The 25,236-nt window shown below is 48.2% G+C and overlaps 2 protein-coding genes across 2 annotated transcripts in view; one reads left to right on the top strand and one right to left on the bottom strand.

Moving 5' to 3' along the window:
* Window positions 1–25,236, bottom strand: part of LOC140419375 (uncharacterized) — a 107,496-nt gene that overhangs the window by 24,940 nt on the left and 57,320 nt on the right. The gene's annotated exons all lie outside the window — the stretch shown is intronic.
* LOC140419368 (uncharacterized) lies at window positions 3,402–15,593 on the top strand. Its single transcript, XM_072503240.1, has 2 exons — window positions 3,402–3,492; window positions 13,975–15,593. The coding sequence occupies exon 2, from the start codon at window positions 14,091–14,093 to the stop codon at window positions 15,213–15,215; it is 1,125 nt and encodes a 374-aa protein (XP_072359341.1). The 5' UTR covers window positions 3,402–3,492; window positions 13,975–14,090; the 3' UTR covers window positions 15,216–15,593.

The following is a 25,236-nucleotide window of genomic DNA, read 5'->3' as shown; positions in this document are numbered from 1 at the left end:
CAGGTAATCTGGTAATGGGGGGGACTTCAACACGGTACTGGACCCGGCACTGGATCGGTCTAGGTAGAGGTCGGGTAAGAGGCCGGCTGCGGCCAAGGTCCTGAAGGGGTTTATGGATCAGGTGGGGGGAGTGGATCCGTGGTGGTTTGCCAGGTCAAACTCCTTGTTCTCTCATGTGCACAAGGCCTACTCGCGAATAGACTTTTTCGTGGTAAGCAGGGCGCCGATCCCGAGAGTGGAGGGGACGGAGTATTCGGCCATTGCGATTTCGGATCATGTCCCGCACTGGGTGGAGCTGTAGTTGGGGTGGGCGAGGGGCCAGAGTGGCGCATGGATGTGGGACTGCTGGCAGGCGAGGAGGTTTGTGGGCGGGTTCGGGGGTGCATCCAAAGATATGTGGAGGCCAATGATAATGGGGAGGATTCGGTGAGTGTGGTCTGGGAGGCGCTGAAGGCAGTGGTCAGGGGGGAGCTAATTTCAATCAAGGCCCACAGGGAGGAGGGAGCGGATGGAGAGGGAGAGACTGGTAGGGGAGATACTGAGGGTGGATAGGAGGTATGCGGAATCCCCCGAGGAGGGGCTGTTGAAGGAGCGCCGGAGCCTCCAAATGGAGTTTGACTTGCTGACCACGGAGAAAGCTGACGTCCAGTGGAGGAGGGTACAGGGAGCAGTGTATGAGTATGGGGGGAAGTCGGGTCGGATGTTGGCACATCAGCTGCGGAGGAGGGAGGCGGCTAGGGAGATTGGGGGAATCAGGGATGGGGGGGGGAACATGGTGTGGAGTCCAGCTAAAATAAACGAGGTCTTTAGGGACTTTTATGGTAACTTGTACAAGTCAGAACCCCCTTGAGGGGGGAGGGGGGGCAGGGGGATGCGGCAGTTCCTGGTCCAACTGAGGTTTCCAAGGGTGGAGGAGGGGCGAGTAGAGGGTTTTGGGGCCCCGATCGAGATGGAGGAGCTAGTTAAGGGGTTGGGGAGTATGCAGGCGGGCAAGGCCCCGGGACCGGATGTGTTCCCGGTTGAGTTCTACAGGAAGTTCTTTGAACTGTTGGCCCCATTGCTGCTGAGAACCTTTAATGAGACGAAGGAAAAGGGAATTCTTCTCCCGACGATGTCGCAGGCTTTGACCTCGCTTATCCTCAAGCGGGACAAGCACCCGCTGCAGTGGCTCGTATAGGCCGATTTTGCTCCTCAATGTAGATGCCAAGTTGTTGGTGGAGGTCTTGGCCACCAGGATTGAGGATTGTGTCCCAGGAGTGATACATGAGGATCAGACGGGGTTTGTGAAAGGCAGGCAGCTGAACACGAATGTGAGGAGGCTCCTGAATGTGATTATGATGCCCACAGAGGGGGGTGATGCAGAAGTGGTAGCGGCAATGGACGCGGAGAAAGCCTTTGACCGGGTGGAGTGGGAGTATCTGTGGGAGATGTTAGGCAGGTTTGGGTTCGGGGAGGTGTTCATAGGGTGGGTTGAATTGTTGTACCAGACACCAGTGGCAAGTGTATCGACGAACCGGCTGCAGTCAGGGTATTTTAGGTTGTACCATGGAACGAGGCAGGGGTGCCCTTTGTCATGGTGATTGAGCCTCTGGCTATGGCGTTGAGGGAGTCCAGAAACTAGAGGGGTTTGGTCTGGCGGGGAGGGGGGGGGGAGGGGAGGAGCACCATGTCTCACAATACGCAGATGACCTGCTTCTGTACATTGCGGATCCGCTGGAGGGGATGGGGGAGGTCATGTAGACCCTTCGGGAGTTTGGAGACTTCTCGGGATATAAGCTCAACGTGGGGAAGAGTGAGCTGTTTGTGGTGCATGCGAGGGGCCAGGAAAGGAGGTTGGAGGAGCTACTGCTCAAGATGGTGGAGAGGAGTTTTCGGTATTTGGGTATCCAGGTGGCTAAGAGTTGGGGGGTCTTGCATAAGCTCAATCTGGCACGGCTGGTGGACCAGATGGAGGAGCACTTCAGGAGGTGGGACATGTTGCCACTCTCCTTGGCGGGTAGGGTGCAATCCGTTAGGATGACGGTCCTCCCCAGGTTCCAATTCGTCTTTCAATGCCTGCCCATTCTCATCCCCAAGGGCTTCTTTAAGCGGGTAAACAGGAGCATTATGGGATTTGTGTGGGCAAATAAGACCCCGAGGGTTAAGCGGATGTTCTTGGAGCGCAGTTTGAGGGGGGGGGGGGGGGGGGGGTGGCGTTGCCGAACCTGTGCAGCTATTACTGGGCAGCGAATGTGTCTATGATTCGGAAGTGGGTAATGGAGGGAGAGGGGGCGGCATGGAAAAGGTTAGAGGAGGCATCCTGTATAGTTACTAGCCTGGGGGCACTGGTGACGGCACCGCTTCCGTCGACGCCGAATACCACGAGCCCGGTGGTGGCAGTGACATTGAGGATTTGGGGGGCAGTGGAGATGGCATAAGAGGGATGTAGAGGCCTAAGTCTGGGTTCCGATACGGGACAACCATAGGTTTGTTCCAGGTAGGATAGATGGTGGGTTCCTAAGCTGGCACCGGGCGGGAATTAAAAGGATGGGGGATTTATTCATCGATGTGACTTTTGCCAGTCTGAGGGCGCTGGAGGAGAAATTTAGGTTATCTCCGGGAAATGCCTTCAGGTATATGCATGTTCGGGCGTTCGTGAGAAAGCAGGTAGGGGAATTCCCGCTGCTGCCTACCCGAAGGATACAGAACAGGGTGATTTCGGGCGTGTGGGTCAAAGAGGGTAAGGTCTCGGCGATATACCAGTAGCTGCAGGAGGTGGAGGAAGCCTCGGCGGAGGAGCAGAAGGGCAAGTGGGAGGAGGAGCTAGACGAAGAGCTGGATGGGGGCCTGTGGGCTGACGCCCTGGAAGGGTCAATTCCTCTTCATCTTGCGCCTTTTTGTAAGGGGCGTATGCCCCATTCTCCTTTGAGATGGGTGTTAAATTGTTAATCGTTTAGAGGGTTAAGTTGTTTTGTTTTGTTGGCATATTGCCACGTTTTCTTTGTATTATTTTCCTATTTGGACTGTTTTGTAAAAATTATTGAAAAACATTTTAAAAAGAAAATCTAATATCTCCTCATGTGGCTCAGTGTCAATTGTTATTTTGTAACGTTTTTCTGAAAGTCGAAAAAGTTTTATTCTGTTCAAGTCACAATATAAATTCGAATTATTGTCACTGCCCTGGACAAATATTCTGCCCCATAAATAGGAATTTGTAACTCAGAGTGAAGCAGTTTGCTGGACATTCTGTCATGAAGACACATTTCAAAAACGTTGCCCCCAACAATGATGGCCACTGAGCCTGCGCTCTGCTGCTCGTGCCCCAATAAAGATGGTGGGTGCGCGTGCGCAGTGAGCTGCCAGTGATCCATATAAGGTGCCGAGGGCGCATGTGCATTGCTGCGAGGAACCCAATTTGAGACGGCGCATGCGCACCGCTGCCAGTACCAAATAAAGATGGCGACCGCATAGTCCTCTCTGTGAGAAAGCTCCAGGCCCCGCTCAGATCCCCAGGTACCGGTGGTTTATTTTTCCGGATTTTCGGTTTATATAACATGTTTACGAAGCGTGCCTAACGACCCGCATGATCCAGCTCTCCCTCCGTCCCGCCATTCCCACCTTCACGAGTTGTGCATCCGAGAAAGATCCTTTTCTGCATCGCCATTAATCACACTGCGCATGCTTCACTCGGCCAGTCCTGCCCACATTCACTCCGATTGGTTGGAGGACCAATCACTCCCGCCTGGTCTGCCGGACCCGCCCACTTTTCTCCTACTGGTCGCGCGATGCCGTCAATCATTGCCCGGGCGTTGTGAGGTGTCAGGTGAGAGGTCAGTGTTGGGGGTGGGGTTTACAAACCCCAGGGCCCCAGAACCGAATGTGCAGTACGGTAGCACAAGTCATTGGATAGCACTGTGGCTTCACAGTGCCAGGGTCGATTCCCGGTTGGGTCACTGTCTGCGCGGAATCTGCACGTTCTCCCCGTGTCTGCGTGGGTTTCCTCCCACAGTCCAAAGACGTGCAGGTGAGGTGGATTGGCCATGATAAATTGCCCTTCGTGACCAAAAAGGTTAGGAGGGGTTACGGAGATAGGGTGGAAGTGAGGGCTTGAGTGGGTCGGTGCAGTCTCTATGGGCCAAATGGCCCCCTTCTGCACTGTATGTTCTGTGTAAAACAATGAATATTCTCCACGCTCACTATCTGCCGCTTCCGGCTTCTCTCCACAAACAACCTCACAGAGCCCAGGGGGGTGGGGGGGGGTGACACTGACCCAGTGACAATGTCACTGCATTAGTCACGCAGAGAGACAGGAAAATGTTCAGGGGACATGGGCTCCAATCCATTAAATTAATAAAATCTGGAATTTAAAGTTAGTCTCCGTGATTGTGACTGAGGCTCCACTGAGAAAATCTCCAATGTCGCTGGATTAGGTCAAAAAGGCAGAAAGTAGGAAACTAGTTAGTTTAAAACCTGTTGTTGGGAAACTGTTGGAATCCATTATTGAGGAAGTAATAACTGGACATTTGGAAAGTCAAACCATCAGAGTCAGTGTGGTTTTGTGAAGGGTAAATCGTGTTTGACTCATTTCTTGCAGTTCTTGGAAGATGTATCAGGCTAAGTGGATAATGGGGTCCTGTAGATGTATTTGGATTTCCAAAATACATTTGACAAGGTGTCACACAAAAGGTAATAAGGTAAAATCCCAGGGGGTTGAGAGATGATATATTAGCTTGGATAGAGGATTGGCTAACCAACAGACAGCAGAGAGTGGGGATTAGATTTATTGACACATGTACTGAAGAAAAATATTTTTATGCAGAGGGTGGTGACGGTCTGGAATGCACTGCCTAGGAGGGTGGTAGAGATGGGTTGCCTCACATCCTCTAAAAAAAGTACCTGGATGAAGACTGGCACGTCATAACATTGAAGGCAATGAGCTAAGTGCTGACAAATGGGATTAGGTAGGTGGGTCAGGTTTATCATGTGTCGGTGCAAACTCGATGGACCGAAGGGCCTCTTCTGCACTGTTGCTGATGAAAGTTTGGTGGCATCTCAGACAGCATACATGATAGCATAAAATTGCAAGAAGATATTGACAGACAAGGTCAATGGGCAAGACTGGCAATGTAAACATGTGTGAGGTTATCTGTTTTGAACCAAAAATGGATCGAACTGAGTACTTTTTAAATGGAAAGAGGTTAAGTACAGTGGGTGTCCAAAGAGACTTCGGGTTCATAGAATCTACAGCACGGAGACCGGCCCTTCGGCCCAAACTGGTCCATGCCAACCAAAAAGCTCATCTAAGCCACTCCCATTTGCCTGTGTTTGGCCCATATCCTCTGAACCTTTCCTATCCATGTATCTGTCCAAATGCTTTTCAATGTTGTCAATGTCCCTGCCTCAACCATTTTCTCCGGCAGCTCATTCCGTACTATCCTCGGTGTAAAACCGTTGCTCCTCAGATTCCCATTAATTCTTTCCCCTCTTAACTTAAACCGATGCCCTCTGGTCCTCGATTCCCCAACCCTGAGAAAAAGAGCGAGTGCATTCACCCTATCCATGCCTCTCATGATCTTATACACCTCGATAAGATCACCCCTCAGTCTCCTACGCTCCAAAGAAAAAGGTCCTGGCCTGTCGAATCTCTCCCTAGAACTCAGTCCCTTGAGTCCTGGCAACATCCTTGTAAATCTCTTCTGCGCTCTCTCCAGTTTAATAACATCTTTCCGACAGCAAAGCAACCAAAACTGAACACAATACTCCAGGTGCGACCTCACCAACGTCCTGTACAACTGCAACATAACTTCCCAACTTCTATACTCAGTGCCCTGACTGATGAAGTCCAGCATGCCAAAAGCCTTCTTCAGAGAATTTACAGTGCAGAAGGAGGCTATTCGGCCCATCGAATCTGCACCGGCCCTTACAAAGAGCACCCTACTCAAGCCCACTTATCTACCCTATCTCCGTAACCCAGTAACCCCCAATTAACCTTTTTTTGGGGACACTAAGGGCAATTTAGCATGGCCAGTCGACCCGCACATCTTTAGACTGAAGGAGGAAACCAGAGAACACACGCAGACACAGGGAGAAGGTGCAGACTCTGCACAGACAGTGACCCATCGGGGAATCTAACCTGGGATCCTGGAGCTGTGAAGCAACTGTGCTAACCATATGCTACCGTGCTGCCCTATCTACCTGTGACTCCACCTTTAGAGAACCGTGCACCTGAACCGCAAGATCCCTCTGTTCCATGATACACCCTAAGGCCCGACCATTCACTGTGAAAGTCCGACCTTGATTTGACTTTCTGAAATGCAACTCCTCACACTTATCTGTACTGAACTCCATTTGCCATTTCTCGGCCCACTTCCCTAGTTGATCAAGAGCCTGCTGCAATTTTTGATAACCTTCCTCACTGCCGACAATACCACCTATTTTAGTGTCATCTGCAAACTTACTGATCATGCAGTCAGGCAGGAATCCCCTGTGGTTGTCCCCCTCTCGAACAGGTATACCCCTTTGGATACTGTCGGGGGGGGGGATAGCCTATCAGGGGAAAACAGCAGCAGCCAGAGCAGTGGCACCACGGCCGGCTCTGATGTTCAGAAGGCAGGGTCAAAGCGCAGAAGAGCAATAGTAATAGGGGACTCTATAGTCAGGGGCACAGATAGGTGCTTCTGTGGACGTGAAGGAGACTCCAGGATGGTATGTTGCCTCCCTGGTGCCAGGGTCCAGGATGTCTCCGAACAGGTAGAGGGCATCCTGAAGGGGGAGGGAAAACAGGCAGAGGTCGTTGTACATATTGGTACTAACGACATAGGCAGGAAGGGGCATGAGGTCCTGCAGCAGGAGTTCAGGGAGCTAGGCAGAAAGTTAAAAGACAGGACCTCTAGGGTTGTAATCTCGGGATTACTCCCTGTACCACGTGCCAGTGAGGCTAGAAATAGGAAGATAGAGCAGCTAAACACGTGGCTAAACAGCTGGTGTGGGAGGGAGGGTTTCCGTTATCTGGAGCACTGGGAGCTCTTCCGGGGCAGGTGTGACCTATATAAGAAGGACGGGATGCATCTAAACTGGAGAGGCATAAATATCCTGGCCGCGAGGTTTGCTAGTGTCACACGGGAGGGTTTAAACTAGTATGGCAGGGGGGTGGGCATGGGAGCAATAGGTCAGAAGGTGAGAGCATTGAGGGAGAACTAGGGAATAGGGACAGTGTGGCTCTGAGGCAGAGCAGACGGGGAGAAGATGCTGAACACAGCGGGTCTGGTGGCCTGAAGTGCATATGTTTTAATGCAATAAGTATTACGGGTAAGGCAGATGAACTTAGAGCTTGGATTAGTACTTGGAACTATGATGTTGTTGCCATTACAGAGACCTGGTTGAGGGAAGGGCAGGATTGGCAGCTAGACGTTCCAGGATTTAGATGTTTCAGGCGGGATAGAGGGGGATGTAAAAGGGGTGGCGGAGTTGCGCTACTGGTTAGGGAGGATATCACAGCTGTACTACGGGAGGACACCCCAGAGGGCAGTGAGGCTATATGGGTAGAGATCAGGAATAAGAAGGGTGCAGTCACAATGTTGGGGGTTGACTACAGGCCTCCCAACAGCCAGCGGGATATAGAGGAGCAGATAGGTAGACAGATTTTGGAAAAGAGTAAAAACAACAGGGTTGTGGTGATGGGAGACTTCAACTTCCCCAATATTGACTGGGACTCACTTCGTGCCAGGGGCTTAGACGGGGCAGAGTTTGTAAGGAGCATCCAGGAGGGCTTTTTAAAACAATATGTAGATAGTCCAACTAGGGAAGGGGTGGTACTGGACCTGGTATTGGGGAATGAGCCCGGCCAGGTGGTAGAAGTTTCAGTAGGGGAGCATTTCGGGAACAGTGACCACAATTCAGTAAGTTTTAAAGTGCTGGTGGACAAGGATAAGAGTGGTCCTCGGGTGAATGTGCTAAATTGGGAGAAGGCTAATTATAACAATATTAGGCGGGAACTGAAGAACCTAGATTGGGGGTGGATGTTTGAGGGCAAATCAACATCTGACATGTGGGAGGCTTTCAAGTGTCAGTTGAAAGGAATTCAGGACCGGCATGTTCCTGCGAGGAAGAAGGATAAATACGGCAATTTTCGGGAACCTTGGATAACGAGAGATATTGTACGCCTCGTCAAAAAGAAAAAGGAGGCATTTGTCAGGACTAAAAGGCTGGGAACAGACGAAGCCTGTGTGGAATATAAGGAAAGTAGGAAGGAACTTAAGCAAGGAGTCAGGATGGCTCGAAGGGGTCATGAAAAGTCATTGGCAAATAGGGTTAAGGAAAATCCCAAGGCTCTTTATCCGTACATAAAAAGCAAGAGGGTAGCCAGGGAAAGGGTTGGTCCACTGAAGGATAGGCAAGGGAATCTATGTGTGGAGCCAGAGGAAATGGGCGAGGTACTAAATGAAAACTTTGCATCAGTATTCACCAAAGAGAAGAAATTGGTAGATGTTGAGTCTGGAGAAGGGTGTGTAGATAGCCTGGGTCACATTGAGATCCAAAAAGACGAGGTGTTGGGCGTCTTAAAAAATATTACGGTAGACAAGTCCCCAGGGCCTGATGGGATCTACCCCAGAATTCTGAAGGAGGCTGGAGAGGAAATTGCTGAGGCCTTGACAGAAATCTTTCAATCCTCACTGTCTTAAGGTGATGTCCCGGAGGACTGGAGAATAGCCAATGTTGTTCCTCTGTTTAAGAAGGGTAGCAAGGATAATCCAGGGAACTACAGGCCGGTGAGTCTTACTTCAGTGGTAGGGAAATTACTGGAGAGAATTCTTCGAGACAGGATCTACTCCTATTTGGAAGCAAATGGACGTATTAGTGAGAGGCAGCACGGTTTTGTGAAGCGGAGGTCGTGTCTCACTAACTTGATAGAGTTTTTCGAGGAGGTCACAAAGATGATTGATGCAGGTAGGGCAGTGGATGTTGTCCACATGGACTTCAGTAAGGCCTTTGACAAGGTCTCTCATGGTAGACTAGTACAAAAGGTGAAGTCACACGGGATCTAGGGCTGAGCTGGCAAGGTAGATACAGAACTGGCTAGGTCATAGAAGGCAGAGAGTAGCAATGGAAGGATGCTTCTCTAATTGGAGGGCTGTGACCAGTGGTGTTCCGCAGGGATCAGTGCTGGGACCTTTGCTGTTTGTAGTATATATAAATGATTTGGAGGAAAATGTAACTGGTCTGATTAGTAAGTTTGCAGACGACACAAAGGTTAGTGGAATTGCGGATAGCGATGAGGACTGTCAGAGGATACAGCAGGATTTAGATTGTTTGGAGACTTGGGCGGAGAGATGGCAGATGGAGTTTAATCCGGACAAATGTGAGGTAATGCATTTTGGAAGATCTAATGCAGGTGGGGAATATACAGTGAATGGTAGAACCCTCAAGAGTATTGAAAGTCAGAGAGATCTAGGTGTACAGGTCCACAGGTCACTGAAAGGGGCAACACAGGTGGAGAAGGTAGTCAAGAAGGCATACGGCATGCTTGCCTTCATTGGCCGGGGCATTGAGTATAAGAATTGGCAAGTCATGTTGCAGCTGTATAGAACCTTAGTTAGGCCACACTTGGAGTATAGTGTTCAATTCTGGTCGCCACACTACCAGAAGGATGTGGAGGCTTTAGAGAGGGTGCAGAAGCGATTTACCAGAATGTTGCATGGTATGGAGGGCATTAGCTATGAGGAGCGGTTGAATAAACTCGGTTTGTCCTCACTGGAATGACGGAATTTAAGGGGCGACCTGATAGAGGTCTACAAAATTATGAGGGGCATAGACGGAGTGGATAGTCAGAGGCTTTTCCCCAGAATAGAGGGGTCAATTACTAGTAGGCATAGGTTTAAGGTGAGAGGGGCAAGGTTTAGAGTAGATGTACGAGGCAAGTTTTTTACACAGAGGGTAGTGGGTGCCTGGAACTCGCTACCAGAGGAGCTGGTGGAAGCAGGGACGATAGTGACATTTAAGGGGCATCTTGACAAATACATGAATAGGATGGGAAGAGAGGGATACGGACCCAGGAAGTGTAGAAGATTGTAGTTTAGTCGGGCAGCATGGTCGGCACGGGCTTGGAGGGCCGAAGGGCCTGTTCCTGTGCTGTACATTTCTTTGTTCTTTGTTCTTTTGTATGCCTTGTACATTCTCATCCAAATCGCTGATATAGATACAAACAGCAATCTCCTAGTTACTAATCTCCTCGTTACTCCCCTAATTAGTTAATTGCTCCAGTTTTTCAAATTTAGGAACCGATTCCCAACCAGCCAATCAGCTTTACTCTGATGTCACGTGTTATAACCTGCCTACTTACGATTGGCTGGGGACTAATGACTATCCCACAATCCTATGGGAGTATGAACTTCCCCCAATGAGGGGGGTGGAGAAACTCCTAGTATAAATAAGCTGGCCAGTTCAGGAACCAGCAGGAAGGAGGAGGTAGCAAGGGAAGTTACTGCTACTGTTATGTATATATTGTTATCGTGAATAAACGTTATTACTTTGTATCCTTAAAACTCGTGCTGGATTCTTCATGGCCCTTACAAAATCACATTTCGGTTTTTATTCCCAGTTCCCGATACCCAACAGGTAAGTTATTTATACTGACTGTTCCAAAGCTCATCCTCCCCGGATTCGCACCAACTCCACTCCCTGCCGACTAGGCCATGAATTCCCGAGATAAGTTATTTTTACTTACTGTTCCGAAGCTCCTCTCCCCGAGTTCACACCAACTCCGCTCCCTGCGTTGGTGAGGTTCATACCTGGGTGTCTGGAAAATCATTAGGACAGTAACTGTCCTGTGAGGTAATGAGTCATTTTGCTTCCCAATTGGCCGAGGAAGGCAGTGTGTCACAAGGATGGATGTGTTGGCCGAGTAATGGCTGGAGGATGCGGCAGGCAGGTCATGTCATCAAACCTCCAGGAATACATTTAATCAAAGTTGGCAGGGAGAGAATGTTGTGAATTTCTATCCTAAACTGACAGTGAGGTTTCTGTAAATTTAAGGATACTGGAAGAGGACGTTTAACAGACGGGAAACGCAAACCAAACGTCACATCGCAATCTGACAGAGTCACTCGATTCACCAGAGCCTGAATATCAGCAGCATCTGGGTGTGGAAGGTAAAAGGTTTGTCTGTTCTGTCTGTGAGGGAAGATTTCAGGTCTCAGTGTAACTGGAAAAGCCCCGAGATTCACAAACCCTGGTTAGACCAAACCTGGAGAACTGTGTTCAGTTCTGGGCAACAAACCTGAGGAAGGATAGAATGGCCTCAGAGGGAGTGTAGCGTAGATTTACCCGAGTGATATCTGAACCCCCGGAGTTAAATTACAAAACTAGATTACACAGAAGAGTCAGAGACAGAGAAGGGCATTCGGCCCTTTGAGTCCGTGCTAGCTTTCTGGAGCAATCCAGTCAGTCCCATTATCCTGCTCTTTCCCTGTATCCTCGCAGGTTTATTTCCCTCAAATTAGACCATAAGACATCGGAGCATAATTAGGCCACTCGGCCCATCGGGTCTGCTCCGCCATTCAATCATGGCTGATATGTTGCTCATCCCTATTCTCCTGCCTTTTCCCCATAACCACTGATCCCCTTATTAAGCAAGAACCTATCTATCTCTGTCTTAAAGACATTCAGTGATTTGGCCCCCACAGCCTTCTGCAGCAAAGAGTTCCACAGATTCACCACCCTCTGGCTGAAGAAATTCCTCCTCATCTCTGTTTTAAAGGATCGTCCCTTTAGTCTGAGATGGTATCCTCTGCTTCTAGTTTTTCCTGCAAGTGGAAACATCCTCTCCTTGTCCACTCTACCCAGGCCTCGCAGTATCGTGTAAGTTTCAATAAGATTCCGCCCCCCCACCCTCCCCCATCCTTCGAAACTCCAACGAGTGCAGACCTAGAGTCCCCAACCATTCCTCATAGACAAGCTCTTCATGCCAGGGATCATACTTGTGAACCTCCTCTAGTCCCTTTCCAAGGCCAGCACATCCTTCCTTGGATACGGGGCACAAAACAGCTCACAATACTCCAAGTGGGGTCTGACCAGAGCCTTATATAACCTCAAAAGTACATCCCTGGTCTTGTATTCTAGTCCTCTCGACATGAATGCTAACATTGCATTTGCCTTCCTAACTGCCGACTGATCCTGCACGTTAACCTGAAGAGAATCTTGAACAAGGACTCCCAAGTCCCGTTGTGCTTCTGATTTCCGAAGCATCTTTCCATTTAGAAAATAGTCGATGCCTCTATTTTTCCTTCCAAAGTGCATAACCTCACACTTGTATTCCATCTGCCACTTCTTTGCCCACTCTCCTAGCCTGTCGAAGTCCTTCTGCAGCCTGCCTGCTTCCTCAATACTACCTGCCCCTCTACAGATCTTTGTATCATGTGCAAACTTAGCAACAGTGCCTTCAGTTCCTTCTTCCAGATCATTAATGTATATTGTAAAATGTTGTGGTCCCAGCACCGACCCCTGAGGGACACCACTAGTCACCGGCTGCCATCCTGAAAAAGACCCCTTTATCCCCACTCTCTGCCTTCTGCCAGTCAGACAATCCTCTATCCATGCCAGGATCTTGCCCTTAACACCATGGGCTCTTAACCTATTTAACAGTCTCCTATGTCTGTGTGAAATCATTCATTGTGTCTATTTTCGGCCCCTCGAGCCTGCTCAGCATTCAATAAGATTGCGGCTGATCTCATTCCACCCCAACTCTACATTCCTGCCTACCCCTGATGACCTTTCACCCCCTTGCTCATCAAGAATCTATCCAGCTCTGCCTTAAAAATATTCAAGGTCTCTGCTTCCACTGCCTTTTAAGAACATGAGTTCCAAAGTCTTACAACCCTCAAGAGAATAAAAAATCCTCATCGCCATCGGAAATGGGAGACCCCTTATTTTGCAACAGTGATGCCCTCGTTCCAGATTCTCCCACAAGAGGAAACATCTTCTCCACATCATAGATTATCATTGAATTTACAGTGCAGAAGGAGGCCATTTGGCCCATCGAGTCTGCACCGGCTCCTGGAAAGAGCGCCCTACCCAAGGTCAACACATCCACCCTGTCAAGACCCCTCAGGATCTTAGATAGTTCAATCCAGGTTTTACCCAAAACTTTAAATCTGTGTCCCGACTGCTTGTACGATCAGTGAATGAAAACAGTTTCTTTGTCCACCTGGTGGAAACCTGGCATAATCTTGTGTCCCTGAATCAAATCTCCCCTCAACCTCCTTTGCTGGAACCATTCTGGTAAATCTCCCCTGCACCTTCTCCAAGAACCTTCACATCCTTCCTGAAGAGTGGTGACCAGAGCTTTATAAAGATTCATAGAATAGAATTAGAACCATAGAATTACTACAGTGCAGAAGGGGGCCATTCGGCCCATCAGGTCGCCACTGATTCTCTGAAAGGGCACCCTGCCGAGGCCCACACCCCTACCCTGTCCCCGTAACCCCATAGCCCCACCGAACCTGTACATCCCTGGACACTAAGGGGCAATTTATCAAGGCCAATCCACCTAACGTGCCCTTCTTTGGTCTGTTGGAGGAAACCTGAGCACCGGGTGGAAACCCACGCAGTTACGGGGAGAAAGTGCAAACTCCAGACACACAGTCACCAAGGCCGGAATTGAACCCAGGTCCCTGGCGCTGTGAGGCAGCAGTGCTAACCACTGTGCCACCAGAAGCATAGTTTTGGTATCAATATTACTGTTTATGAAGCTGAAGATCGAGTTTGCTATGCCATCTATCCTCTTTAATTTGTCTTGTAGATATACAAATTCCCTCTTCACCTCTTTCTCTCTCCTCCCAAAGAGGTCAGTTGGGTTTTTGTGACTATCCAGCAGTTTCTCATGGTCACTTTTTTTTAGTGTTGGCCCCACAAATGACCAGATTCATTCAGCTCAATTTCACAACCTGCCTTCGTGTTTTGTGGGTTCTCTCTCACTGCCTATTTTTTGTTTTAAATCAGTTTCACAGGGTGTTCGAAGGGGAAGCTTCAAAGTCCGGAACCTCAAACCAAGCATCACATCAGGATCTGACAGAGTCCTCAATTTATCATATCCTCAATATCATCGTACTTTGAACATGGAAGGAAAAAGCATCGTTCACAGTGGGGAGAAGCCGTACACGTGTTGTGTGTGTGGACGAGGATTCAGTCAATCATCAGACCTCATAAACCACAAATGCAGTCACACAGAGGAGAAACCATGGAAATGTGGGGACTGTGGGAAAGGATTCACTGCCCCATCCAAGCTGGAAACTCATCGACACAGTCACACTGGGGAGAGACCATTCGCCTGCTCCAAGTGTGGGAAGGGATTCACTCAGTCATCTGACCTGGAGAAACACCAGCGAGTTCACACTGGGGAGAGACCATTTCAATGTCCAGACTGTGGGAAGAGCTATAAAAGTTCTGGGAGTCTGATACGCCATCAACGTGTACGCACTGACGAGAAACCGTTCAGGTGCTCTCACTGTGGGACTGGGTTCAGACAATCATCTCATCTCACTGTACATCAGCGAATTCACTCTGGGGAGAAGCCATTCGTCTGCTCTGAGTGTGGGAAGGGATTTACTCAGTCATCTGATCTGCTGAGTCACCAGCGAGTTCACACTGATGCGAGACCGTTCCAATGTCCAGACTGCGGGAAGTACTATAAAAGTTCTGGGGATCTGATGAGCCATCAACGTGTTCACACTGATGAGAAACCGTTTAGGTGCTCTGACTGCGGGACTGGGTTCAGACACTCATCTCGCCTCACTGTACATCAGCGCATTCACACTGGGGAGAGACCATTCACCTGCGCCCAATGTGGGAAGAGATTCACTCAGTCATCCAACCTGCTGACACACCAGCGAGTTCACACTGGGGAGAGACCATTCACCTGCGCCCAATGTGGGAAGAGATTCACTCAGTCATCCAACCTGCTGACACACCAGCGAATTCACACTGGGGAGAAGCCATTCGCCTGCTGGTGTGGGAAGGGATTCACTCAGTCATCGGCCCTGTGGTACCACCAGCGAGTTCACACTGGGGAGAGACCATTCGCCTGCTCCTGGTGTGGGAAGGGATTCGCTCAGTCATCTGACCTGCAGAGGCATCAGCGAGTTCACACTGGGGAGAGGCCATTCACCTGCTCCAAGTGTGGGAAGGGATTCACTCAGTCATCTGACCTGCAGAAGCACCAGCGAGTTCACACTGGAGAGTGACCGTTCACCTCCAATTGTGGGAAGGGATTTCCCGCTTCATCCCAGCTGCTGACACACCAACGAGGCCACAGAGCAGATACATTAACGGCGTTCAAAAATCATCTTGACAAACACATGGATAAGATGGATACAGAGGGATATGGTTCAAGAGTTTTGGCCATGGTTGGTGTCATGACCGGAGCAAGCTTGGAGGACCGAAGGGCCTGTTCCTGTGCTGTATTGTTCTTTGATCTCTGTGCAGTAATTGGATTTTTCTGTTACTCACATTCAGGGCTGAACCATGTTCATTTGGGTCTCTTTCTGCTGATAACAAACTCCAGCCCATTTACAGGGGCTAATATTCTGGCTAACAGTCAAATAAATTAGATTTGTGTTAAATACGCAGTGTATTAAAACTTTTTAATATCTGACACAAGTTCCTTTTGAAGTACTCTCGCTGTCCCCTGTCTCTTCCATCCTCACCTCCAACATGAAGTGTAAGGAGCTTGTGGAGCTTCTTTGTGACTGAGATTGAGTAAATCTGATCAGCTGCCTCTGCTGCTTCCCTCCCTTCCACGAGCCCACCGGACCAAACTGTCTCTAAATTTCATCCTTTCCCGAGCTTGAACCCACATCTTTCTCTAGTTTCTCTCCCATCTCCCCTCATGCCCTCTCAGAGCTCATCTTGTCCATGAGACCCAGCTCCTGCTCCATCAACCCTATTCCCACTCAGCTACTGATCAGCCAACTGCCCTGTGTCCATGGATATTGTCAACATTTCTCTCTCTTCAGGTACTGTCCCTCAGTCCTTCAATTCTGCCATCATCACCCCCTCCTCAGTACAACAAACCCTTGATCCTGCCATCCTTACAAATTACTGCCCCATCTTCAACCTCCCTCTCCTCTCCAAACTCTTTGAACATGTTGTCACCTCCCAAATCCTTGCCCATCTTTCCCAGAACTCCCATGTTTGATTCCCTTCAATCAGGTCTCTGCCCTGTCACAGTGAAATACAGGAGACAAACAGAATCTTACCCAGAGAGAAAGACAGACAATCCGGGAGCTTGGATCCAACACGGAAATGTCCAGAAGACAAGAGTAGCAGCACCATTATCGAGAGACAACAATACCTGCTGGAGACAGCAGACAACTAAACAACACTAATCGCAACACCAAGCTACCTATACCCATATACCCGAGACAGGAAGGAGAATTGGAGACAGACTGGAAGAACTCAGACTCCAGACACATTAACCAAAAACAGATGGAATATCTGAGGTACAACAGGTAGAACCAAGGAAGTTCTACCTGTTCCCTAAAATACACAAACACAATCTTTATTAGTGTCACAGGTAGGCTTACATTAACACGGCAATGAAGTTACTGTGAAAAGCCCCGAGTCACCACAGTCCGGTGCCTGTTCAGGTACACAGAGGGAGAATTTAAAATGTCCAATTCAGCTAACAAGCACGTCTTTCGGGACTTGTGGGAGGAAACCGGAGCACCCGGAGAGAACCCATGCAGACACGGAGAGAACGTGCAGACTCCACACAGACAGTGCCCCAAGTGGGAATTGAACTCGGAACCCTGGCACTGTGAATCAACTGTGCTACCCACTGTGCTACCATCAGGGAAATACCACCAGGCACATCCATCGGGTCAGACAGAGAGAAAATCCAACATAATGATAGAATTTACAGTGCAGAAGGAGGCCATTCAGCCCATCGAGCCTGCACCGGCCCTCGGAAACGGCACCCTACTTAAGCCCATGCCTCCACCCACCTAACCTTTGTTTGGACACTAAGGGGCAATTTAGCGTGGCCAATCCACCGAACCTGCACATCTTTGGGCTGTGGGAGAAAACTGGAGGACCCGGAGAGAACCCACGCAGACACGGGGAGAATGTGCAAACTCCACAAAGTTTCCCAAGGCTGCAATAGCTGAAACATCAACACACTGCTTCTCATAGTTGATGTTATGGTGGTTCAATTAATATAATTAGTGGATTAAAAATGTATGTAATTTAGAGTTCAAACTGAAAATGCCAGATTAACTCAACAGGTCTGGCAGCATCATAGAATCCCTCCAGTGCAGTAGGAGGCCATTCGGCCCATTGAGTTTGCACCACCCCTAAAAAAGAGCATCCCGCCCAGGCGCACTTCCCCTGCCCTGTCCCCGTATCTCCACTTCCCCTTTGCACACTGAAGGGCAATTTATAGCACGTTCACACTGGGGAGAAACCATTCACCTGCCTTGAGTGTGGGAAGGGATTCACTCAGTCTGCCCACCTCACTTCACACCAACGTGTTCACTCTGACACGAGACCTTTTAAATGTTCTGCCTGTGAGATGAGCTTCAAAGGCAAAATGGATCTGCTGATTCACCAGCGCAGTCACACTGGAGAGAGGCCGTTCGCCTGCTCAGTGTGTGGGAAGGGATTCACTTAGCAGTCCCTCCGGCTGAAACACCAGCGCATTCACACCAGGGAGGGAGCGTTCATCTGTTCCCCATGTGGGAAGGGATTCATTCGGTCATCCACCCTGCAGACACACCAGAGAGTTCACAAGTGCCTCCACGACTGCTGTTATTGATGTTAATCACATCCAGGACTGAACCGAAATCACATCCAGGACAGAACCATGTTCATTCTGACAGCTGGAGTTTGTTTGAGTTAATGTTAATAATCCCTGAAACTGAGAATAGAATAGATTGGTGTTTGACAGCCGGCACAGACACAGTGGACAAAGGGCCGTGTTTTGTGCTGTAAAACTCTAGAACTCAAACCCATCTCACTTCACACCAACATGTTCACTCTGACACAAGACATTTTATGTGTTCTGATTGTGAGAAGAGCTTGAGAAGCAAAATGGATCTGCTGACTCACCAACGCGCTCACACTGGAGAGAGACCGTTCACTGCTCCGAGAGTGGGAAGGGATTCACTCAGTCATCCACCCTGCAGAAACACGACTGAATTCACACCGGGAAGAGGCCAGTCACCTGTTCCAAGTGTGGGAAGGGATTCTCTCATTCATTCACGCTGCAGAAACACCAGTGAATTCACACCGGAACAAATCCTTTAAAAATATTTGAATATTGCTGTCAAAGCTTTTCCTCTTATACTCATCAGCATAGATGCAAGAATACCAAATTTAAAAGGGGGCAATTGATACTGACTGTGTATAAATTGGTTGGTAAGTGGACTCTGATTGATTGAGGGGCTGCCATGAAGAGTGCACCAGGGAAAAACTACCTAAAGCTTTTGTTTAAATGCCAAAATATCAAGTGGATTCTGATTGCTTGATGTGTTGGCATGGAGTCTGCGTCAGGGAACATTTGGCCTCCAATCTTTCGTTTAATTGAAAAGATGCAGCACCAGGACAAATTCTTTTGTGCGCAGATGTCTAGCCCTCCATTTGAATATGAAAAATTCCAAGATCTGGATCTAGTCATGAACAGAGTGGATAGTTAGGAGCTTTTTCCCAGGGTGGAAGAGTCAATTACTCAGGGACAAAGGTTTAAGGTGCAAGGGGAAAGTTTAGAGGAGATGCGTGAGAGAAGTTTTTTTCACAGAGGATATTGGGTGCCTGGAACTTGCTGCCGGAGAAGGTGGTGGAAGCAGGTACGATAGTGATGTTTAAGGGGTGTTTTGACAAATACATGAATCGGGTGGGGAAACAGGGCTACGGACCCTGGATGTGTTGAAGGTTTTAGGTTACATGGGCAACATGGTCGGCACAGGTTTGGAGGGCCGAAGGGCCTGTCCCTGTGCTGTACTTTTATTTATTTATAATCTTTGTATAGTCCACATTCTTAACAAATTCAATTATTTCTTCCTTTGGCCATAGCCTATTTGTGTGCCATGTTTTGTTCAACCCCTTCCATTAGTTTTTGAGATCTATTGTTACCGACAGGAATGAAATCAGGTTTTGGAACTCTGAACCTTAAAAACAGTACATTTACTTATTAAGGGTACTGTCTCACAATGAGGTTTCAGGAAAATCCTGATCCAAAAACTGCTCTGAAAACTCTGCTGATATTTGGACAGCTGTGACAAATTCAGTTTAGCACACTGGGCTAAATCACTGGCTTTTAAAGCAGGCCAGCAGCACGATTCAATTCCCATACCAGCCTCCCCGAACAGGCGCCGGAATGTGGCGACTAGGGGCTTTTCACAGTAACTTCATTTGAAGCCTACTTGTGACGAGTGATTTTCATTTCATTTCAAATTCTTTCCCAGCAGTGAAGATAATCGACAAACATTCTCAAACAATTAACATTCAAAACAAATCACAACAATCTCAAAGAAAGGGTCAATTTGTCTGATCTTCCATTGTGAACGGATACTTTAAAAAAAAAAAAAAATCGAGATCCTGGTCTTAACAAAAAATAGATCAGCTCTTGCATGGGTCATACTCTGTCGGTGTACCAATGTTTGGTGATATCTGTCCATTAGTTTGTGAGATAAATTATTTACAGCAGAATTATAGGGCGGTGAACATTATCTCTGCTCATCTTCTGTGGCAGAGGTACTTTCAGTACATTGATCAGCCTGATGTCTATTTTCAGACAGTGTTACACAAGGGGAAAAGGGGGTGATTCAAGTCAGCAAGTCAAGGCATCCTTTTTAAATGGCCAGTTCAAATTTGAACCTAGAATTAGAAAAGAATTGGAAATGGGAGAAAAGAAAGTGTTTTATTCACAGATGTTGGATACAGGAGGTTTCAGTCTGTATTTAAACTCAACCTTCATTCACAAGCTGGAGGATCAGAGTCCTTCCGGTTTTCAAGAGCCACCCCATTGGCCGGACCGTTTCCCTGGAAAACTTGGCTCCATGAGATGATGGGGAGGGTGGTGCTGAAGATGTCCCTGCGAACAACAGTGATTCCTATTGGCTGATTCAGGCCGGGGTCCATTGTGACATCACAATGCATTCCCAGCCAGCGGGAGGATATCACTGGTTGCAGAAGCAAGATACAGCAGATTGGACAACAGCTCAGCGCGTCTGGAGGTCAAAGTGCCTCCCAGCACCACGTGGGCTCAGGTTCCGCCCTCTCATAGTGGTCGGAGCTGAGCTTAACCAATGGGAAGACCTGGCACACCGGAAGTGCTCTTCTGGTGATTGCAGCCAATCAATATACGAGCTTTGTACTAATGGCGACAAGGAGCTTCCTCTATTGTCTGAGTCTGGAGCTTGTGAATCTGCTCATTCCTGCCCAGCAAAGCTGCTGCTCCTCCATCTGTGACTGAAGATTAAGATTAACACAAGCTAAAGTTTCATCCTCTGTCCCACACCTGTGAGTAAAACACGTCTTTTCGTCCCCTTTTCAATTCTTTTCGTCCCCTTTCCACTTCTTTTCTCATTCTGACCTTAAATGATTGACCTGCAGGAACTGGAGGGAAAGGAAGTGAATCCAGGGAGGGTGCAGACTCTGGAAAGGTTGGCCCAGTTCTCTCTCTCTCGAAGACAGTGACATCCTTTGCTCCATCAACTTGGTCCATTTATTTGTCTGACTTAAAGGATGGTCTCTTTTCTGATGTTCACAACTAAAGGGTTTTGTGGCTGACATAATGAATTAATATAAGACAGAGATATGTCTCGTGTTGTTATAAAGTCTGTCATTTTTCAAAATTTGCCGTGCAGAAGGAGGCCATTCGGCCCATCGAGTCTGCACCAGCCCTTGGAAACTGCACCCCACCTAAGCACACGCCTCCACCCTATCCCCGTAACCCAACCCAACCTTTTTGGACACAAAGGGCAATTTATCATGGGCAATCCACCTAACTGGCACATCTTTGGACTGTGGGAGGAAACCGGAGCACCTGGAGGAAACCCACGCAGACACTGGGAGAACATACGGACTCTGCAGAGACCCAAGTCAGGAATCGAACCTGGGACCCTGGAGCTGTGAAGCAACTGTGCTAACCACTGTGCTACCGTGCTCCCCTCATGAAATACATTCATTATTACTTCTGTCTGTTACTGTAGCTGTGTTGTATATTTCCAGTCATAGAACCATTACAGCACAGGAGTCCCATTTGACAACTCGAGTCCATGTTGTCTTTCAGTCAAGGAATCCAGTCAGTCCTATTCACTGTCCATATCCCCATAGTCCTTCAAGTATATTTCTTTCAATTACCCATTGAATTCCTGTTTGATGTAGTTGAATGTCTCTGCATTCACCACCCTTGTAGGCAGCGTGTTTGTGTTCATAAACAATCATTATCTTAATCTATTTCTACTGCTATGGCTCATTAAACTCTGATCAAGCAATACAGTACTGTAGGTGAAACAGATTTTTAATCCGGGATTTAAACGTGTATGTTTTTAGTCTAGCATCTGCATCAAGATGTTTAGTGCTGTACTCGACAGGAAATGGTGAGCATGGATCTGTAGAGGAGTCGCACAAATTGTCACCTACAGGAGAATTGGGAGGGTGTACAGCAGATTGAGAACAGTGTGTGTGTGGATGGAGATTTACAGCTTTCTTTAAAATAAGAGAGGAAAGAATGTTGCATTGGAACTAGAATTATCTGTTCTGAATGTCTATCCTGGACTGACGGTGATAACTTTTCTAAACTCCTCTTACAGGACGTTAGAAGTAGAGAATTTGGAGACAGAAATCTTGAATTAATCATCACGTCAGGATCTGAGAGTCCTGAGTTGACTGGGACATGGATATCATTGGCCTTTGACTCTCAAAAGAGAAATGTTTGTCTGCTTCAAAAGGTTTTCAAAATCGGTGTGACTAGAAAGGCAATCAGACAACCCCCCTCTCCCCCCGAGTGAGAGTGTTCCAGCAAACTGAGTGCGGAAGAGTTTTACCTTGACATAGCCTGTTAAAACTTTGCATCATTCACATTGAGGAGAGACCATACAAGGGTTTTGTGCATTGATGAGGCTTTAACTGATCATTGAATTTGGAGAGGCATTGGACACTTGCACTGTGGAGAAACCATGGAAATGTGGGGACTGTGGGAAGGGATTCTGTACGCCCTCTACACTGGAAACTCATCAACGCAGTCACATTGGAGAGAGGCCGTTCATTTGTTCTGACTGTGGGAAGGGATTCACACAGTCATCCAATCTGCTGAGACACCAGCGAGTTCACACTGGGGACAGACCGTTCACCTGCTCTGACTGTGGAAAGGGATTCACCAATTCATCCAACCTGCACACACACCAGCGACTTCACACTGGGGAGAGGCCTTTCACTTGCTCAGAGTGTGGGAAGGGATTCAGTCATTTATCTAATCTGCTGAGACACCAGCGAGTTGGCAGCAGGGACAGGTCATTCATCTGCTGTCAGTGTGAGAAGCGATTCCGTGATTCATAGACCCTGCGCCTGCATCAGCGAGTTCACACCGGAGAAAGGCCATTCATCTGCTTTGACTGTGGTAAAGGATTCACCCAAGTATCCAACCTGCTGAGACACCAGCAAGTCCATAAGTGATGACAGGGGTTGGATTCTGCTGTTATTGCTGCTGTGAATCACATCCAGGAATGAACCATGTTCATTCTGACGGTTGGAGAGTCAGAGAGTTTCTTTCTACTGGACTGGCCAGTCTTCCGACTTTGCTTCCAGTGGGCCGGTTTTGTGATGGGGACTGCACGTCTTGACAGAAGTGATTCACAAAAGCAGATGTAGTACATTTATTTTATTCTGGATAGTAAACTTAATTTACAGTAAAGTCACAGTAACTTCATTTGAAGCCTACTTGTGACAATAAGCGATTTTCATTTCATTTTCATTAAAAATCTGTCTATCTTAAACTTGAACATACTTAATGACCCAGCCTCGACAGATAAGGAGGGGGAGGGAGGGTGAGAGGAGGGAGGCGGGATCAGGATATTGAATCGGATGATCAGCCATGGTCATAATGAAAGCGGAGCAGGCCCAAAGGGTCGAATGACCTCCTCCTGCTCCTATTTTCTATGTTTCTATGTAACTATTCACAGGATCGTTTTAGCAGGACTTCCCTATTTTTACATCCCATTCCATTTGAAATAAAGACCAACATTCCATTTGTCATCCCAATTACCTGCTGAACTGAGAGCTTCAGGTTTTTAGGTGTCCAGATTACCAACAACCTGTCCTGGTCCCCCATGCTGACAATATTGTTAAGAGAGCCCACCAACGACTCTACTTTCTCAGAAGCCGGAGGAAATTTGACATGTCAGCTACGACTCTCTCCAACTTTTACAGATGCACTATTGAAAGCATTCTTTCTGGTTGTATTATAGCTTGGTATGGATCCTGCTCTGCCCAAGGTTGTGAATGTAGCCCAGTCCATCACGCAAACCAGCCTCCCATCCATTGACTCTATCTAACCCTAACCCGGAATCCTAACCTTGACGAGTGCCACGTATAACATTAAATTGTTCCAAGTAGTGTCATAATACACGTATCTGTTTTTCTCTGATTCTTATATCTATCCTACAATTCTTCATATCTCCGCCCTATCCATAATCTTCCCTGGGATTATCCTCACTTTTATAATGTCCCCCATATCTGTTTAGAACCCTGACTCTATATCTAATAAGCCTTCTTAGTTACACGTTCGAACATTGAATCTGTTCAAAAAACTATATAACTTAATAGATATTTTAATTCAATGACTTACATAGGTTCCTTCATTTGAGATAATAGTTGAAACTTTAATCCATAACCCTAACATAACACATTTACAATTTTTAAATAAACTTTCATCCCAACCTTCTTATATAACTACAATCTAATCTTCGCTGCTCACGTACTATTTTCCAACTTTCATTTACCTTAAATTTCTAAATACGTGCTCAGTTCCGTGAAACAAGATGACGTAAAATCCGATGCGGAAAAGTATGTTGAACGTGCGCCAGTAAAGTGGCAGACGCTTCGGCGCTGTATCCCTTACTGGGTGCAGAAAAAAGGGAAACCACCCATCTGTCCGGAACCCGGAATCCTAACCTTGACGAGTGCCACGTATAACATTAACTTGTTCCAAGTAGTGTCATAATACACGTATCTATTTCTCTGTTTCTTATTTCTATACTACAATTGTTCATATCTCCTTCCTTTCCATAATCTTTCCCTGTATTATCTTCCCGGTTATTATGTCCCCCTTTATCTCTTTAGGACTCAACACTCTAGATCTAAAAAGTTTTCTTAGTTACACGTCCGGACATTGAATTGGTGCAAAAGATTATATAACTTAATAGATATTTTAATTGGATGTCCTACATATGTTTATTCATCTGTGATATTAGTTAAAACCTTAATCCATAACCCTAACACAACACATTTATAATTTTTAAATAAACTATTCTCCCAACCTCCTCCTTATACAACTACAATCGAATCTTTGCTTCCCACGTACTATCTTCCAACTTTTTGTCCCCCTCAGAAACCCCCTACCCTCCACACACACCCCCCCCGGCGCCCTCCTCACACCCCCCCCCGCCGCCCTCCTCACACACACACCCCCTGCCGCGCTCCTCACACACACACCCCCTGCCGCCCTCCTCACACACACACCCTGCCGCCCTCCTCACACACACCCCCTGCCACCCTCCTCACACACACACCCTGCCGCCCTCCTCACACACACACACCCTGCCGCCCTCCTCACACACACACCCTGCCGCCCTCCTCACACACACACCCTGCCGCCCTCCTCACACACACACCCTGCCGCCCTCCTCACACACACACCCTGCCGCCCTCCTCACACACACACCCTGCCGCCCTCCTCACACACACACCCTGCCGCCCTCCTCACACACACACCCTGCCGCCCTCCTCACACACACACCCTGCCGCCCTCCTCACACACACATCCTGCCGCCCTCCTCACACACACACACCCTGCCGCCCTCCTCACACACACACCCTGCCGCCCTCCTCACACCCCCCCCCCCGCCGCCCTCCTCACACACCCCCCCTGCCCTCCTCACACAACCCCTGCCCTCCTCACACCCCCCTGCCCTCCTCACACCCCCCTGCCCTCCTCACACCCCCCCTGCCCTCCTCACACCCCCCCTGCCCTCCTCACACCCCCCT

Source organism: Scyliorhinus torazame, chromosome 5 (assembly GCF_047496885.1).
Source record: "Scyliorhinus torazame isolate Kashiwa2021f chromosome 5, sScyTor2.1, whole genome shotgun sequence".
Taxonomy (NCBI): Eukaryota; Metazoa; Chordata; class Chondrichthyes; order Carcharhiniformes; family Scyliorhinidae; genus Scyliorhinus; species Scyliorhinus torazame.
This window is presented reverse-complemented; position numbering and strand designations above follow the sequence as displayed.

What these genes read in the sequence shown, in the direction of transcription:
- LOC140419368 (XM_072503240.1), top strand. Translation starts at nt 14,091, where the DNA reads ATGGAAGGAAAAAGCATCGTTCACAGTGGGGAGAAGCCGTACACGTGT.